At 56.0% G+C, this 15,317-nt stretch overlaps 1 protein-coding gene across 1 annotated transcript; it reads left to right on the top strand.

Annotated features, from left to right (window-relative positions):
* Positions 1-7,781: 7,781 nt before the first annotated feature.
* Positions 7,782-12,790, top strand: IUM83_10128 (putative pre-mRNA splicing factor; the record flags this gene model as incomplete). Its single annotated transcript, XM_067934614.1, has 4 exons — positions 7,782-7,954; positions 11,669-11,820; positions 12,142-12,268; positions 12,610-12,790. 4 exons carry the CDS (start codon positions 7,782-7,784, stop codon positions 12,788-12,790), a joined length of 633 nt encoding a protein of 210 aa, XP_067793175.1.
* Positions 12,791-15,317: the final 2,527 nt, after the last annotated feature.

Raw genomic sequence — 15,317 nt, 5'->3', positions numbered from 1 at the left:
AGTGCAGAGAGCACCATAAGACAGCAAGCGGAACAGGGACGCCACTGCCGCAGTGAAGCGTAGGCATGCAAGCCTCCAGCGTGGAGGGCCAATCTAAAGTCTATACTCCGTCGCGAAGCGAGTGGTGCTTTGGTAGTAAGGATAACATACAGCGTTGGTGATCATCTTGCAGTGTTAGATATCTTGCGCTTTGGCTGTCGGGCACCAGGAGCTATAATTCCGAGATACAAACTTCCTGTGGGTTGATCAAGCACAGAGACGAGCTACGGTGTCATAACCGGCTTACACGGCATGGTCCTATGTCGGGTCCCAGACCAGTGACGAGGATACTCGTCCAGCGCCGCCAATCTCTCATCTGCGCAGGCGTCAGTTTGACGTTGCGCCTGAATCTGTGCACTTCTGGCGGTCCAGGTTCACCGCATTGGGCAGCGTATGAAGTCGTTCTGCAGGCTGAACCATCACTAGAACCTACCTGCAGGTGCTACCCACCTCATTCGCGATCCTCGTTCAGCGTCGGTCCGCGAACTCGCAAGCCTTCGCCAGCGGCGAGTACGCCTCAGGAAAATGCCGATTCTCCTTGGCGACGGGACTGTGCGCAGCCAGTAACTAGTCGCGGGTTGACTACAGTCCAGAGTTTTAAGTGCCTGGTCACAGCCAATCCTCATCCCTGCTCCTGGAAGCTCCTCAAAAAGACACGCCAGTCTCAGTCGCGAGTGGCAGAGTCGCCCAGAGGGCGTGAACGAAGGTACAAGATCAATGTAGCCGGACAGCTTCTGTTGCTCTCCTTGGTCGTCATAGAGACCTTCTCTACCGTTCTGGACGAACAACTTGCTGGTCGAAATCTCCTCGGGGATACCGGATCCTCGATGGCTCGACCGACGTCGGCTTCGTTCCGGTAGTACTGGGCAGTGTCAACGTGACAATATCCTGCTTGAGAGCGGAAACTGCACGGCGTTGTAGGTTTCAGCACCGGGCTCCGACGATACACGCCCAGTCCGACGAGCGCTGGGATCTTGAGCGCCGCTGGCAGAGTCTTAGGTTTCGATGCTGGCACTCATCGACGTAAGGACGCTTGGATGCTTGGAAACTTGGTAGTAGCTTGGAAGATGGGAATGGCTCAGCTGAAAGAATAACTCAGAGGACTTTAGGATGCGGTAGGATTGCTATAACGTTTTGCTGATGCAATCGATACGCGAATATCGCTTTCGAGGAGGGCTGACGTCACTGCAAATTGTCGTCGTAGTTGAAGCTGTTGCCGGCTTTTCATTTGACTGGGATCTCTGTTCATGCGCTATTGGTCCTTTGGGACACACGTCTCTCCTATCAACAGACCCAAGTTTCTGTGACGTGTGTAGTAGAACGTTGGGACGAGAGGTAAATGCTGTATTGATTGAGACAGCACTGCCAAAGAGGCTACCCTATATTTCTGAATCATATGTGACTTGGTAGGAGTGAATGTACTTCAAAGTGAATGCGTGGAGCACAAAACTATTCATGCAAGGTAGATGCGATGTGGTATTGAAAGACAACTCAGCCTACAGACTGCCTTCTGGAGCACAACGGTTGCTTCCACTTGGCCTCCATAAGAGCGGAATAACTCAACCTTACAGGCGTGGTCTCTAGTAGGGTCCCCAGCCAACCACGAGATACTCGTCAGGGCTGCAAGCAGCGACCTGCGAGCGCTCAACTGACTTTCGCTCCATCCAGGTTGAGTTTCTGGCGGTCAGGGTCCACGGACTTGGGTGGCGTCGTGAAGTCGTTCTGCCAAGCTGAAGGCCACCAGCACCTGGGCAGCGATGGCGCCACATCGTGGCAAATGCCTGAACGTGGGTCATCCATCTTGCGCGCTCGAGCAAGGGGCGGAGTAGGCCTGCGGAGAATGCCATGCTCCTGGCAGTACTTCCGACCAACGACGGACGCATCATCCACGGATGCAGCTCACTTGGTTCACAGCGGGCTTCACTTTGGCCGTTTCAGGAACTCTGCTCGTGAGCCTCGCTGAAGTTGGAGACGCCAATGTCTCGAAAAGGATGCCTTGCTCATGTAAGAGATTCTTCAGAGCACGCCAAAGACTCGTCGCGTGGAGACCTCACCCCGGGGGGCGTGAGGAGGTACAGGTCGATGTAGCCGAGGCCGAGCTTCTCGTTGCTGGCCTTCGTGGCCGCTAGAACGTTGTTGTAACTCCAGTTAGGGATGAGAGTTTGGTGGTCACGAAACCTCGTCACGAGGATGCGGATAGTCTTGATGGCGGACTAACGTCGGCCTCGTTCTCGTAGTATGTGGAACCCGGTGTCGATTGGCGAGTAGCCTGCTGAAGCAGAAGGACGGCGTTGTATGGATCTCGCTCCGAGGCTCGGAGATACACGCCAGGCAACCTGGCATTTCGGCTCCGCTGGGCAGCGTCTTGGTCGGGATGTTCCGGGCTCATGGTCGAAGGTGAAGAGTTGGATGGTGAAAGGCGGGTGAGGCTAAGGGCTTTTTTAGAGTCCGTAGCTGGAGTAAGGATTTGTGGAATGACACGATCAATGCCAACTTCCTTTCGAAGGCGTGCGTAATCTGTAGCAACTGAAGCTATCCGTTTGCTCGACGCACAAGGGCACATTGCACGATGAAGGCGGAGTCATTCTTCGAGTGCGTAAACTGACTTAAGCTTCGTTAGTGTCGTCGATGATGCACCAGCCACTTCCACTACTCGCTCTGGCAAATGGAACCATATCGTTTCAACCTTTGAGATAATTCTCAAAGGAATGATATGAGCACAGTGCTCATCCATCGCATCATTTTTATAACCGGCAATTCCTTGTGTCTCGGCTGAATTTGAAAACAATACAACACGTGTACATGCTATTAACGAAATGTAGAGAACCGGGAGGGTGCATCCAAAGCTCGTGCAGCAGCATCGCTTAGCTATCGGAGTCATTTCCTGTAATGATCCTACGGGTGAAAACTCAACATTCCGGCTTCATTTTTCCGAATTTGCGCCCAACCACGCGTCTCGACAGAATGCCACCTCTCAACTCAGGCTGTGCGATGGCAATTTGGACGGCGAAACGATTTCTCCGCCACTACCTGCTACTTTACCCAGAATGTACTTCAAAATGAAGGCGTGGAGCACAAACTATTCACAAGCGGTAGATGCGATGTGTATGAAGACAACTCAACCACCAGACGGCCTTCTGGAAACAACGATTGATTCCCTCTTGTCCTCCATAGAGGCCAGGAAGCCCCTACAACCACGCGCGTGGTCTCTAGTAGGGTCCCCAGCCAACCACGGATACTCGTCAGGGCTGCAAGCAGCGACCTGCGAAACGCTCAATCGACTTTCGCTCCATCAGGTTGAGTTTCTGGCGGTCAGAAGTCCACGGACTTGGGTAGCGTCGTGAAGTCGTTTTGCCAAGCTGAAGGCCACCAGCACCTGGGCAGGCTGATGGCGCCTACATCGTTAGGCAATCTCGAGAGCGTGGGGTCATCCATCTTGCGCCGCCCGAATGCAAAGGGGCAGATAGGCCTGCAGGAGAATGCCATGCTCACAATTGCGTATGACCAACGACGACGCATCATCCACGGATGCGAGCTCCACTTGTTCAGGCGAGCTATTCACTTTGGCCGTTTTCAGGAATTCTCCAAGTGAGCCTCGCTGAAGTTAAGACGCCAATGTTCTCGAAGGATGCCTTGCTCGGTGGAGATTTCTTCCAGAGCACGCCAAGACTCGTCGCGCGTGGAGACCTCACCTGGGGCGTGAAGGAGTACGGTCGATGTAGCCGAGGCCGAGCTTCTCGTTGCTGGCCTTCTGGCCTACGCTAGAGCGTTGTTGTAACCTGATTGGTGATGAAGAGTTTGGGTGGTCACGAAGATCTCGTCACGAGGATGCCTCCTTGATGGCGCGACCAACGTCGGCCTCGTTCTCGTAGTATTGGGCCGTGTCGATGTACGGTAGCCTGCAGAGCGAGAGAGGGACGGCGTTGTAGGTCTCCGCTCCGGGCTCGGAGAGATACCGCCCAGGCCAACCATTGGCATTTCGGGCTCGCTGGGCAGCGTCTTGGTCAGGGATGTTCGGGCTCATGGTCGAGTGAAAAGTTGATGGTATGAAGGCGGTGAGGAGCCTTGGAGCTTGCACGAGTCGTAGCTGGTAAGTTAGTCGGATGACAACTTGTCAATGCCAAACTTCGCTTTGGGAAGCGTGCGTAATCTGCCAGCAGGCTATCCGTTGCTGACGCCAAGTTCCTCTGCGCGATGAAGGCGGTCATTCTTAGGTGTATAAGCTGACAACTTCGTTAGTGCTCGTCGATGATGCACCAGCCAGCTCACTACTCGCTCAGGCAAATGAACCGTATCATTAGGGGCCGCCTTATATGCCGGTCATTCGACTGCGCTGGAGTCGGACCCATTCACGAATGGTGTTCATGTGATAAAACCTACGCGTAAATTTAGGGTTCGCGGACCATTTCATCAAAGCTGGATGGCCGCCCTGGGAAACAAGAACTGCCCGCTCAGGTGAAGATGGGCCTCCCTTCTATCGAGATAAACTGCAATGCTTCTCTGGAAAGCTTGCCTCGGTCGCGTGTACGTGCGTACCATCATGATGACGACATGACAATGAATGACTATCGCTTTCTGTTTCGCTGGTAGATTACCTCACCTCGAGTTTGGCGACAAAGTTGTTCTACCTCGGTGCGTGCTATCGAGGCATATTGTTTTCCTGTGCAAATACACAAATGTTGTACGTACAAAATCCTGCCAGGTTGCAGTGCTCGAAAATCCCAACACCATTCCTTTTCACGGTACGTCGGCTCGAATACTACTTGGTGAAGGGAATAATCTCCAACGCGATGTACTATGGTCAGGTCCGAGCTGTCAGGGTAAACGTAGCCGAGGAATTGCTGATTGCCTGCCTCCAGTATTGAACTCCGTCCAGGGTTCAGTGCTCCAGAAGGCCCAAGTTTTCCGACCACATACTGCACTAATGCAGAACCTACATGTGCCGGAAGGAGGGTCAGTCATCGTATCTAGTACACAACCTTCCTCAATGGTGACTGTCGATTACAGACCGAAACTACAGGCTTCCTGGACTTGGTTGCAGAAATTGGACCCTAAGGTACTAAGAGCATCGACTGAAAAATGGTGCATGTTTGGGAATAATTAAGAACGATATGGTAGCTGTTGATGAAACTGTCTCCCGCAGATACTCGTCCGAGCGTGAACTCGACGATCGTAATCGAGTATGGCAATGTGCGCTACTACGTACGCGTAGCAGAATTGAAACCAGCGTCGAGTGGATTACGCTTATGCAGCGATGTTGACCTGGAGACGAACTTCATGACTCAGTGGTGGTACTGTTGAATTCTTGCGCAAGTTTGACCAAATAAGCTGATTGTTCCCGTTGCTCTTCAGAAATCTGATCCTAAAGCGCCCGTCAACAGCAAAATTCATCTTCATCAAATGAAGCTGCACTGGTTTCGAACCCAATTCTGTATGCTGACCGCAACCCAGCACCCACTATAATAGTTTGACTTCCAGGCTATGCTATGGAAGAAACTGAGAAGATGGCGTACGTGGAAAGCTCAGCTACCGCCCCTGATCCTCAACTGACAACAGGGATATGAGAATGCATCCACGCAAACTTTCTCTGAATAGTTTGACAAAAAGCACAACAAATTATCCGAGACAAAAGTAAAGACCTACTTCTATCGATGCACTTGCTGCAGCTTCGGATTCATCGGTGCTAGCTACCCAGCTTCGTCTATCTCAGGACCGTTTTCAACTCCTGGATATGCTTTGGGACTGCACGCAACCACGAATTATAGACCACACAGTATCTCGGAGATATCTACAGTCAAAATCTACGAAGGGACGAATGCTCAAACGCACATATTAGAGTGCTGAATCAAGCTTCTTCTGATTTCAGCAGCAACAGGCCGATGACTCACAGATGCAAAATTGTGTTTGGCTGATGTATCCTCGACGAACTGGAAATTCATTACGCTGCGCTGCACCAAGAACCCAGCTTATCACAAGGTACGTCACGAATACTAGTTCATGATGTTGTAGTTTGACAGCATTTGCTGTGGTTTTGCGATGAGTGAACACGGATTTGAATGCTCTATCTGCCACAATAACATTCTACAGTGAATAAGAACGGCATCAGCATTGCCCAGAATGCACACTTGTGTGTGAAAGCAGAAGAAACACTAGCAGATCCTGCGCTGTGAGCACAGTGCTTGTTGCAAGTGTTCACATTGTGGCGCAGTATTCACTCGCACGGAACTACGTGACCACGTGGACAATGGGCGCTGCGACCCGCCGAGTCCTGTAAATTACACCAATAAAGTTGCATATGGTGCCCTGCTGACGCTATGATCACGTAATTGGTGCTCGTTATGCCAGTTTAGCTTTCAGAAGAAAGGACGTGGCATCATTCATTTTAGCATGTGCTCCAGTCGAACCGAGTGTTGTGATGTAAGATGAAAGATAAATTGAAACTATGATCAGGGCTCTAACTCGACATTTGTTGTAGGTCTAGCGGCTTATCATCAATACTGTTTGAAGATCTGGACGGCACTGCGAAGCCATAGTGTTGCAAGATCCAGTTGTTTCGAAACAGCGGCAGCTCCCAATCAGCACGCGTTCTCCTCATCGTGCAAAACCGCTCAAACCAGGCGATCAGAGATTGCGTATTGCACAGAAGAGGTTTGCCAGCATTGCCGACGTAAGAGCATCACGTCATAACCGGTTGCCGCATTGCCAAATCATTTATACTTGCCAGAGACATCTTCAAGCAACAATCAAGATGAACCCAGACCCGGCTCCGACAGCAAGCTCGAACAGCACCGAGAGCCCAAGACGACTCAACCTTTCGGCCGCTCCTTGCTCAGGGACGCTTACGTCGCAAAGGCGACGCCACCGCTCTCCATCGCCAATCGCGATCGCCACCAGAGAACCTAACGCAGCAGCAACAGCCAGTTGAACCACGTCCCGACCGCCGACCCACTCGTTCGACGCTCTGCAGCATCATTTCTTCTGGAGCCCGTCGATGATTGCCACCGAGTAGCGTCACGATTAGCACCACAACAAGCAGGAACGCTGCGCAAACCCAATCAAGCAACACTGGAAGCGGACCAAATCCTCACCTCAGTTCGCTGCCACAACGAGTGTCTAAAGCCCGTGAAGGACCAGCACCATTAGCACCTACCACCGAATATCAGCTCCGGTCGCAGGCTGTGCATCTCCAAGCGCTGGGGGGCACATCATATCCGCACCACTCTCCCCAATCGCGTTCCGACAGCACAACCGCGTTAGAAGCTGGAGCAGCTCAGGTCGCCTGGACAGATTGCCGTAGATGCTGCGCCGCACAGATCTTGAGGGTTACATGTTGAAGTTCAGGTTACGCTGCGACGTACCCCATATTATCCTCAATCCGGTGTCCACTCTCACTTGTTTCCTCGCTCTGATTCGCGCAAATGCCATTTTGGCGGAGAGCGTCACCCTCCACGCAGCATACAAATCGCCAGTGGTTCATCTTCTCCCCCTCCGTCCCGCCTCCATCCAGCGCCTAAAATCCTTGCCAGTTCTCATAACACTTCGCCTAACAGTCGGCTTTGCCTCGCCCCAGCTCGGCTCCACTAACCGTTTTAGCACGCTTAACCGCCATGTTCGGGCCAGACTCCCCAGGGCCGCATCATTGAAGCTCATCGTGGAGATATGAAGACTCATCTCCGGGCAACATCGACTGCACAGTCGGGCCTGGCGCTGCAGTCCATGGACGGCTCGCACGTGTCGCTCGATTGTCGCTGCTGCTGCGCTCGGGGCTTCGAGCACTACCGCTGCGACCCAACATCTCGCTGGGCGTGCAGACGGCGTCGCTGTCAAGATCTCAAGTGCTCGGCAACGACGACCCTGTCCGCTTCTCGGCGGAGGACAACGGCGACGCGCTCAACATCATGTTCGAAGGCCACCTGTGCGTTTGCCGTTTTGCCGGATTTTTTGCCACATTTGCGATTTTATCCGATTTCCCCTCTAACCTTTGGCTTATTTGTGGCGGCCGGCGACCGCGTGATCCGACTTTTCGCTCAAGTTGATGGACATCGACAGCGAGCACCTGGAGCATCCCGGCAGCCGGTATGTGAGCCACCGTGCGCATGCCATCAGGCGAGTTCCAGCGCATCTGCCGCGACCGCCAGACCATGGGCGACCGACGGCATCGCCGTGGGCAGGAGGGCGTCAAGTTCTCGGTCTCACGGCGACCTGGGCGCCGGCACATCACGCTCAAGAACAACAGCGGCGGCAGAAGGAGGCGACCGCGTCATCATCAGCCATGGAGGCCCGTGGGCTCAGTTCGCGCTCCGGTATTTAAATATGTTCAACCAAGGCCGCCGCTGTCGAGCAGGTCACCTCATGTCGCATGCAGCCGCGTGGTCGTCGAGTACGCCATCGACGAATGGGCTAATGCGCTTCACCTCGCCCCAAAGGTCAGAGGACGATAAGCTCAGGATTGACGCTCGGACTGATGTGGCACGCAGGAAGTGACTTTCCTAGTCCTGCCCTAGTCTACATGTTTTAGAAATCGCCATCTCCTTCTCTCTATTATTTTGTGTTGAAGTCTGCATGCAAGACGGAATGGGATTTGACCGCGTTTCAAGTTGTTAGGTCGGGCAGAGGCTGCCAATTGAGGTGTGAGGGTTTTGCTATTTGCTATTTGCTGTGTTGCTACACCTTCAAGCTCGATGGATTGGATCTTCTTAGGTACTCTGCTACGATCGGATGACCAGTTGCTTTCAGTACATGGGTAGCAGCACATTCCTTCAACGTGGAGGCATCCCTACTTGCTCCAGGATTGGAGGTTCGAGTACGTCCGTAGAAGAACGTGAGCAACCCACCGTGATCACGGACATTGTCAACGATCTTAGTCCATCCACGACGCGTTCGAGTTCAGCTTCAGATGGAACAGCGGAGGGTACGCAAACTCGACTTTTCTCACGTTAGTCACGACAATACCTAAGTAAGATAACGGCCGACTCAACAGAAGAAGCAGGTTAGATCGAAAAACTTACCGCAGCAGAAAGCACCGACGATCAAGAGCAGAAGAGGTCGAGAGACCCTGGCCAAGTAGGCGATGCACGACAGTTGCGAGCACAGCCACAACACGGAAGCAGTTCTTGGCACAGCCTTCTGGCCGGATGCGCGCCATGGGAGCCAGCATCTCCTCCTGATCTTCACAGCAGGAAGAGAACAGAGGATGACGATAGAAGCTGGGCAAACTGGTATGCCAAACTGCGCACCGACTCACCACCATTGCGTGGCAGACTGGACGTGACCATAGGAGCAATGCTGCTGCCAAAAAAAGTGATGTAGTTGATGCCGGCAAAGACAGAGTAGAATTTACGAGAGACCGACCACCGCGTCACGATAGCAAACGCGAAGGAGCGCTACCGTGACTGGTTCAAAGAGCTCTGCGTGGGTAGCACAAGACCAATACCTTCAAACGTGAAGATCGGAAGTGCCGATGAACGCAGGGTAATCCTGCTGGTTGAAGAAATGACATCCTTCGCGGGACCATCCAGTGAGTAGCCAGAAGCTGTTCCCAGGATGAAGGCGAGCCGCTTCTACGGGATAAACACATGCGGCGATAAGGTTGCTAATGGAGATAGCTGATGTGCACCGGATCCAAGACAGCAGGATATACACCGCAATTTGAAGCAGGATAAGCATCGACGTATCCACAGTGTGGCCCGAACGCGAGAGCACCTCGGCCATATTTTGCGCCACAAAAAATCACATAAGGTGCAGCTTAGACAGGGCCATCCATCATGATGATGGAATCTGCACCAATGCGGCGCCCCAGGAGCCGTCTTTGAATCCGACATGGCCGTACGTGCCACCGACCAACTCCGGGCACTGCAGCACCGCCATGACGATTGCGTAGAGCGTGAGCCGCGACAAACGCCAAACACAGCGGCGAGAAGAGAATGCCACCACTGCGGAACCCATCGGGCAGAACAAAATACCCGTTCCGACAAACGGCTTAGGCAGCGTCAGCGGCGTTGCCACAACGTTGTTGTTTTGTCACTTATCTCTGGACTTCGGAGGGCAGGCTCCGTGTTGATGAGCCCGTGGTCTCCGATGGTGCCCCCCAACCTACAATTCACCAAATCATTATCATGCCGATGAGTCAGTCAGGTCTCGCAGCTGCATGCTGCCCCTTCAGGCCAGATTTCCTCATCTGGTGGGGGTGCGTCCGTGTGTGGGCAGTCTCAGCGGCGGCGTCATCAACAGGCTGCGCGCTCGCTCCTCGACGTTCATCTCGTCTGTACTCGTCATTATCTTACCCGACTCAGGATGCTCCGATGAACGAGGTCGACATACGCCGAATGCGGTCGATGATCTGGTCGCGCAGCTCGCCAGACACCACGGGACGGGCGTCGTCTGCGCCGGAATCGCCGGGCACCGCGATGTCGAACATGGGCGTCGTCGAGTCCGAAGCCCGACGGTATGCGGCGCTCGGACTCGCGGCGGCCCGTGATCTGCGGCGACGAGCGCAGCGCCTTCTGCGGAATTTAGACCGAAGATCGTGGCCATTGTGATGGTGCTTGGATGCTGGGTGCTTCGCCCGGAACAGGGCAATCCGATATCAGCTTGCTCTTCCGCAAGATGGCTAATGACGTCAAGCGGAATTGGGTGGAGCAATGCAGCGTCGCGCATCCGACTGTAACGGTCAAAACCAAACCAAATTCAAAACCGGTATTCACCTGTAGACATTTCATTTTAACCGGTATATACCGGTATATACGAACGTGTTCTATTATTTAAACCTGTACAACAATACGAGTCATATCGGATGCTGTAAGAGATGTTAACCACGCAGCGTCGTGACGACGCAGCCGTCTATCGCGCAGAGACAGGCGCTGTGCAACTTCAAACTTGTGTTCGACACACAACATCACTTTTCTGCGTGCACCACACAGCAGCAGTAGCCTAACCCGAGCATCGTCGAAGCTGCGATCATGGGGCGCTCGGTGCGTATGCGTCTAGCGACGAGGAGGAGCGCCTCGCTCCACGTCTCCGCGCTCCACGGACTCTCCGTCTCTCGCTCTCCCCGTGGTCAACTCGGCGCCGTTCGTAGCGCTCTCGGACCGGCAGAACGGGCAAACAAGGCGGCGTTCTGACAGCCATACGCAGACCGCAATTGGCCGTGAATCTGCCCGTGGAGTCGACGCTGGCGCGCCGTACGTGGGTCCCCAGAGCAGCGCGACGACGGACTTGGCGCTCGCGGACCCGCTGCGCGCCGGCGGCGCAAGCGGTGGTCACGGGCGTCGTGGAGCAGGCGGACGCCGGACTGCTTCAGTGCCAGTACCACGCACGCTCCAGCAGACGCTGAGCCGCAACCCGCCAGAAGCAGAGCCGAAAGGGGCGCCGCCCTCGGCTAGCACTGCCAGGAGAAGCTGGCTGAGTCTACCGTCGCCCGGGCGGAGAACGTCTTTACGAGAGGACGCAACTAGAAGAGGAAGAACCAGACCGTCTCCAAGGGCGAGCAGCAGCCGAAGGACTTTGGGGACGAAGCCACCGACATCTGGGCCCCGTACAAGGAGAACAGGCGCTGACCGACGGAGCGGGCACGATGACCGAGCAGCAGAAGGCGCTGAGGAGGAACACCAGGAGGCCAAGCGACGCAAAGCCGGGAGGCCAAGGCGGACGACGAGATGGACTTCGACCGCATGGTGGAGAAGACGGCACTTGCTCCCGGCGGGCTCAAGGCGGGGCAGACGGCGCTCGAGGCAAGTCCACGTTCCTCGGGAGACCAGGAGTACGACGCTACCCGGGACGCGCGTGGGTGGAGCCTCCGCACCTCAAACCGACGACGGCGATCACCAGGTCTTCTGCCCAGGGTGTGTACACAAGTGGACAGGGCACACAGGGCGTGCAGGCGATCCGAGGCTGTTCCGCAGTATGGCCCGCCTTGCTGCTCTCGGGCGGTGGACAGCTTACGGTCCCCTACGTATTTAGGACGTCTACAACGAACGCAAGTGTCAGCGGGTGTATGAAGGCGCTCGAGGTGCGGTGCGCGGTATCAACTTCAGCAATGATGGCCGGCAGTTCTTGAGCTGCAGCTTCGATCCGGTTTGTCCAGTTTGTGGGACACGGAAACAGGGCGGGCCGTGCGCTCGTTCACGACTCGGCGTGTGCCGTGCTCCGTCAAGTTCTACCCGCTGGATAACACCAACTTCGTGGTGGGCGACTCGAACAACATGGTGGTTGCAGTTCGACACGCGGTCAGGTGAGAGATCGTGCAGGGTACCCAACATACACCACTTGCGGGCGGTGAACTCGGTGACGTTTGTGGACGACAACAAACGCTTCGTGAGTACTTCCGACGACAAGCTGCTGGTCACAGAATTAGGGCATCCGGTACCGATCAAAGTACATCTCCGGAGCCGAGCATGCGTTGATGCCGGCCCGTGACGCTGCACCCGAGCGGCGGCTTCTTCGCCAGCCAGTCGCTGAACAACCAGATCGGCGATGTGCAGCGCAGGACAAGTTCAAGATCAACCCGCAAGAAGGTGTTCAGGGCCCACCAGAACGCCGGCTGCGCGTACCAGTCGGTTTCTCCCCGAACAGCCAGTACATCATGTCAGGCGATGGCGAGGGCAAGCTCGTGTTCTGGGACTGGAAGACGACCAAGGTGATCAAGAAGCTGCGTGCGCACGACCGCGGCCGACGATGGGGCGCTATGGCATCACGCTCGGGTAACAAGGTGATCTCGTGCGGCTGGGACGGCCTCATCAAGTACTGGGACTAAGAGCAGCAGGTAGGTAGGTAGGAACGCGCCGCGCCCGCAGAATACACGTATATCAAGCTAAAGGTGTCGAAGTCTTGGTGTCCGACGCGGCCATTGATGTCATTGATGTCGCTCTGCCTGAAGGTTATTGGCCCGACACCGGAAATCACATCACGTGTGCCCGGAAGAGTTCGGTCTCCGCCACACACACGAACGGGGGGGAGTTAAAAGGAGACGAGGTGATGCTTGATGAGATACGCGTGAGTTCTATTCTGCGATGAAAAAAAAATGTTCTGTCTGCACCCAAATTGCGCGTCCTTTTCTTCTCCACCGCTGTTCTGGCCCCGGTCTAGCTTCATGGGCAATGGAGCGAAACTGGCGTTCCTCAACGGATACCCGCAGTATAGTATGTGTGAGTGTGCAGAGCTCTTTACGACGCGACGATCAACGGGCAACATGCGTGCAGGAGGCTCGGGGGGGATGGAACTGTCCGCGTGAGGTGTGAGTGAGTACTGTAGCTCCAGCAGAGCTTGAGATTTCAGCGGCGCTTCGCGTATCCATGCTCTCACAGCACGGCCTTCCCGCCGACTGGTGCAGCGGCAACTGCACGGGCGTGGGCACCATGGCAACCTCGAGGATGAAGTCGATCTCCTCCTCGGACATGGGCAGCGGGTCCAGGTCGCAGAGCATGGCCGCGAAGTTGGCGCCGTCGCTCTCAGGCCCAAAGCGTAGGGGTACATCTGCGTCAGCAGCGTCACGGTGGGCGCCGGCACAAGCAGCCGTGGAAGTCCATGGTCCACGCCTCGCCGCGCCGACACGGGCGCAGGGCGCAGCCACGGAACAGGGCGACGCGGCGTCGCCTTGTGCTGCGTCTGTTGCTGCTTGTGGTCGCGCGCCGCCGCTTGAGCGAGCGCGGCTGCGCCAGCGGACGAGCGCAGGCCGCGCGCAGCGCGCGATCTTCTCGCGAACACTTCTGCGCGTGCGTCATGGTCTGGCGCGTGGTGCGCGAGCCCACGTGGGCCGCGATCTCCTTCCACGGGCCGGACAGGAAGAGCTCGAGCCCCTCGAGGAAACGGTTGGTAGCTCCTCGGCCGTCCACGCGCGGCCGTTGGTGCTACCGGGCGGGAAGCTTCTCATGTCCGAGGACGAGCTGCTGGAGCTCGAGCCCGGGGACAGCGGCGCCGCCTCGGGAAGCGGATGAGCTCGCCACCGCCCGCGGTCGCAGGCTGGAACGAACCAGCTCTTGACGTCGGCGGTGATGGCCGCTGACTGAGAGATGGAAGCGCTGCGAGGCGAAAGTTGGAATGCCTGCTCTGCCCTGCTGACTGTTTACTGCGCGCACAAGCGCGGAAGCGCGTAAAGGTGTGAGACGGACGGGTAGTCGCTCGCGCTCTCTGGCCCACCGCAGCCGGAAGTCGGCGCCCGCTGTGAACTGGCGGAAAAAATCCCGGGAGTCAACTGAAAGGCAATATGGAACGCCTGGGTTTCCTCAGACGGCGAAGCTATTGAGCAAAATCCAGCGATGAGGGCGACGCCGCTGCTGTCTTATCTCCCTCGCGGTGGGGCCAGTTGGGCGTGCCAGCCGGCCAGGCCGGAAGCGTCGAGGCGCTGCAATAACAATGCGCCGCCCAGCGAGCAACACGCTGTAGAATCAGCGAGCGCGACTGCAGCTGTTCAACAAGTACACGTACGAGTTACACGTCATTGACCGTTTACAGCCCAAACGGGCTGCGAAGCCTTTAAACTTTGGCCGCCGCCCGGGCTAGCTTCTGGGTTTCTTTGGACCGGTGCAACGTCGGCGGCGTCGCCGTCGCCGCACAGCGACAGCGCCTGCAATACAGGAGTCGTCAGCTGCGCTAATGAATTCCGATGATCAACGAGCGCTCACGTGGCTCGTCAACGTTGAAGTTAGACCGGTGCGCTGACTCCTCGTACAAGTATTGTTGGGATCGTGTTTTCTGCCCAAATGCCGCCACGCAAACGATGAGCACAAACGTGAGCACATGCCGCACTTGCATTGCCTAACCGCCACCGCTGCGCAGGCAAAGGCAACCCACTGGCGCTGCACTGGCGCCGCCGTCCTAACTTTCTTAATCCGATTACTGATAGCCTGCCTCTCGCAAGCATGGCTGCCTCGGCATCGCCGGCCGCATCGAGCCCCGACGCAGCGCGGCCCAATCCGAGAACTCCACAGCTCATCTGGTCGAGCCAGCATCCTGCACCACAAAACATTGGCGTCCGGCGGCTCCTAGTGCCGCGTCTGTGACTACGGTTGGGTGGTGTCCTCGCGTCGATGTTAGCTCCGACCACTGCGCGGTCAGATTGTACGCGCGCCGCTGCCCACATTATCCGCGACAGCTCTGATCGCGTGCATGAGTCTCCGCAGGAATAAGCCCAGCGGTCACGCGCGCGCTCTCTCATCAGTGCTTCCGGTAGCTGGCCCACCCGGTGATACATGTCGAGACCCGCAGTCGCGCCACGGATCCGCTGCGCGAATTCACCTGTTGGCGCGGCTTCGTGGTCACCGCCGTCCGCATTCTTTTGGCGG

This window comes from Phytophthora cinnamomi (genome assembly GCF_018691715.1).
Source record: "Phytophthora cinnamomi strain GKB4 chromosome Unknown Contig30, whole genome shotgun sequence".
In the NCBI taxonomy this organism is placed as follows: domain Eukaryota; phylum Oomycota; class Peronosporomycetes; order Peronosporales; family Peronosporaceae; genus Phytophthora; species Phytophthora cinnamomi.
Note: the sequence above shows the minus strand (reverse complement) of the source record. Positions and strands in the feature narration are given on the sequence as shown.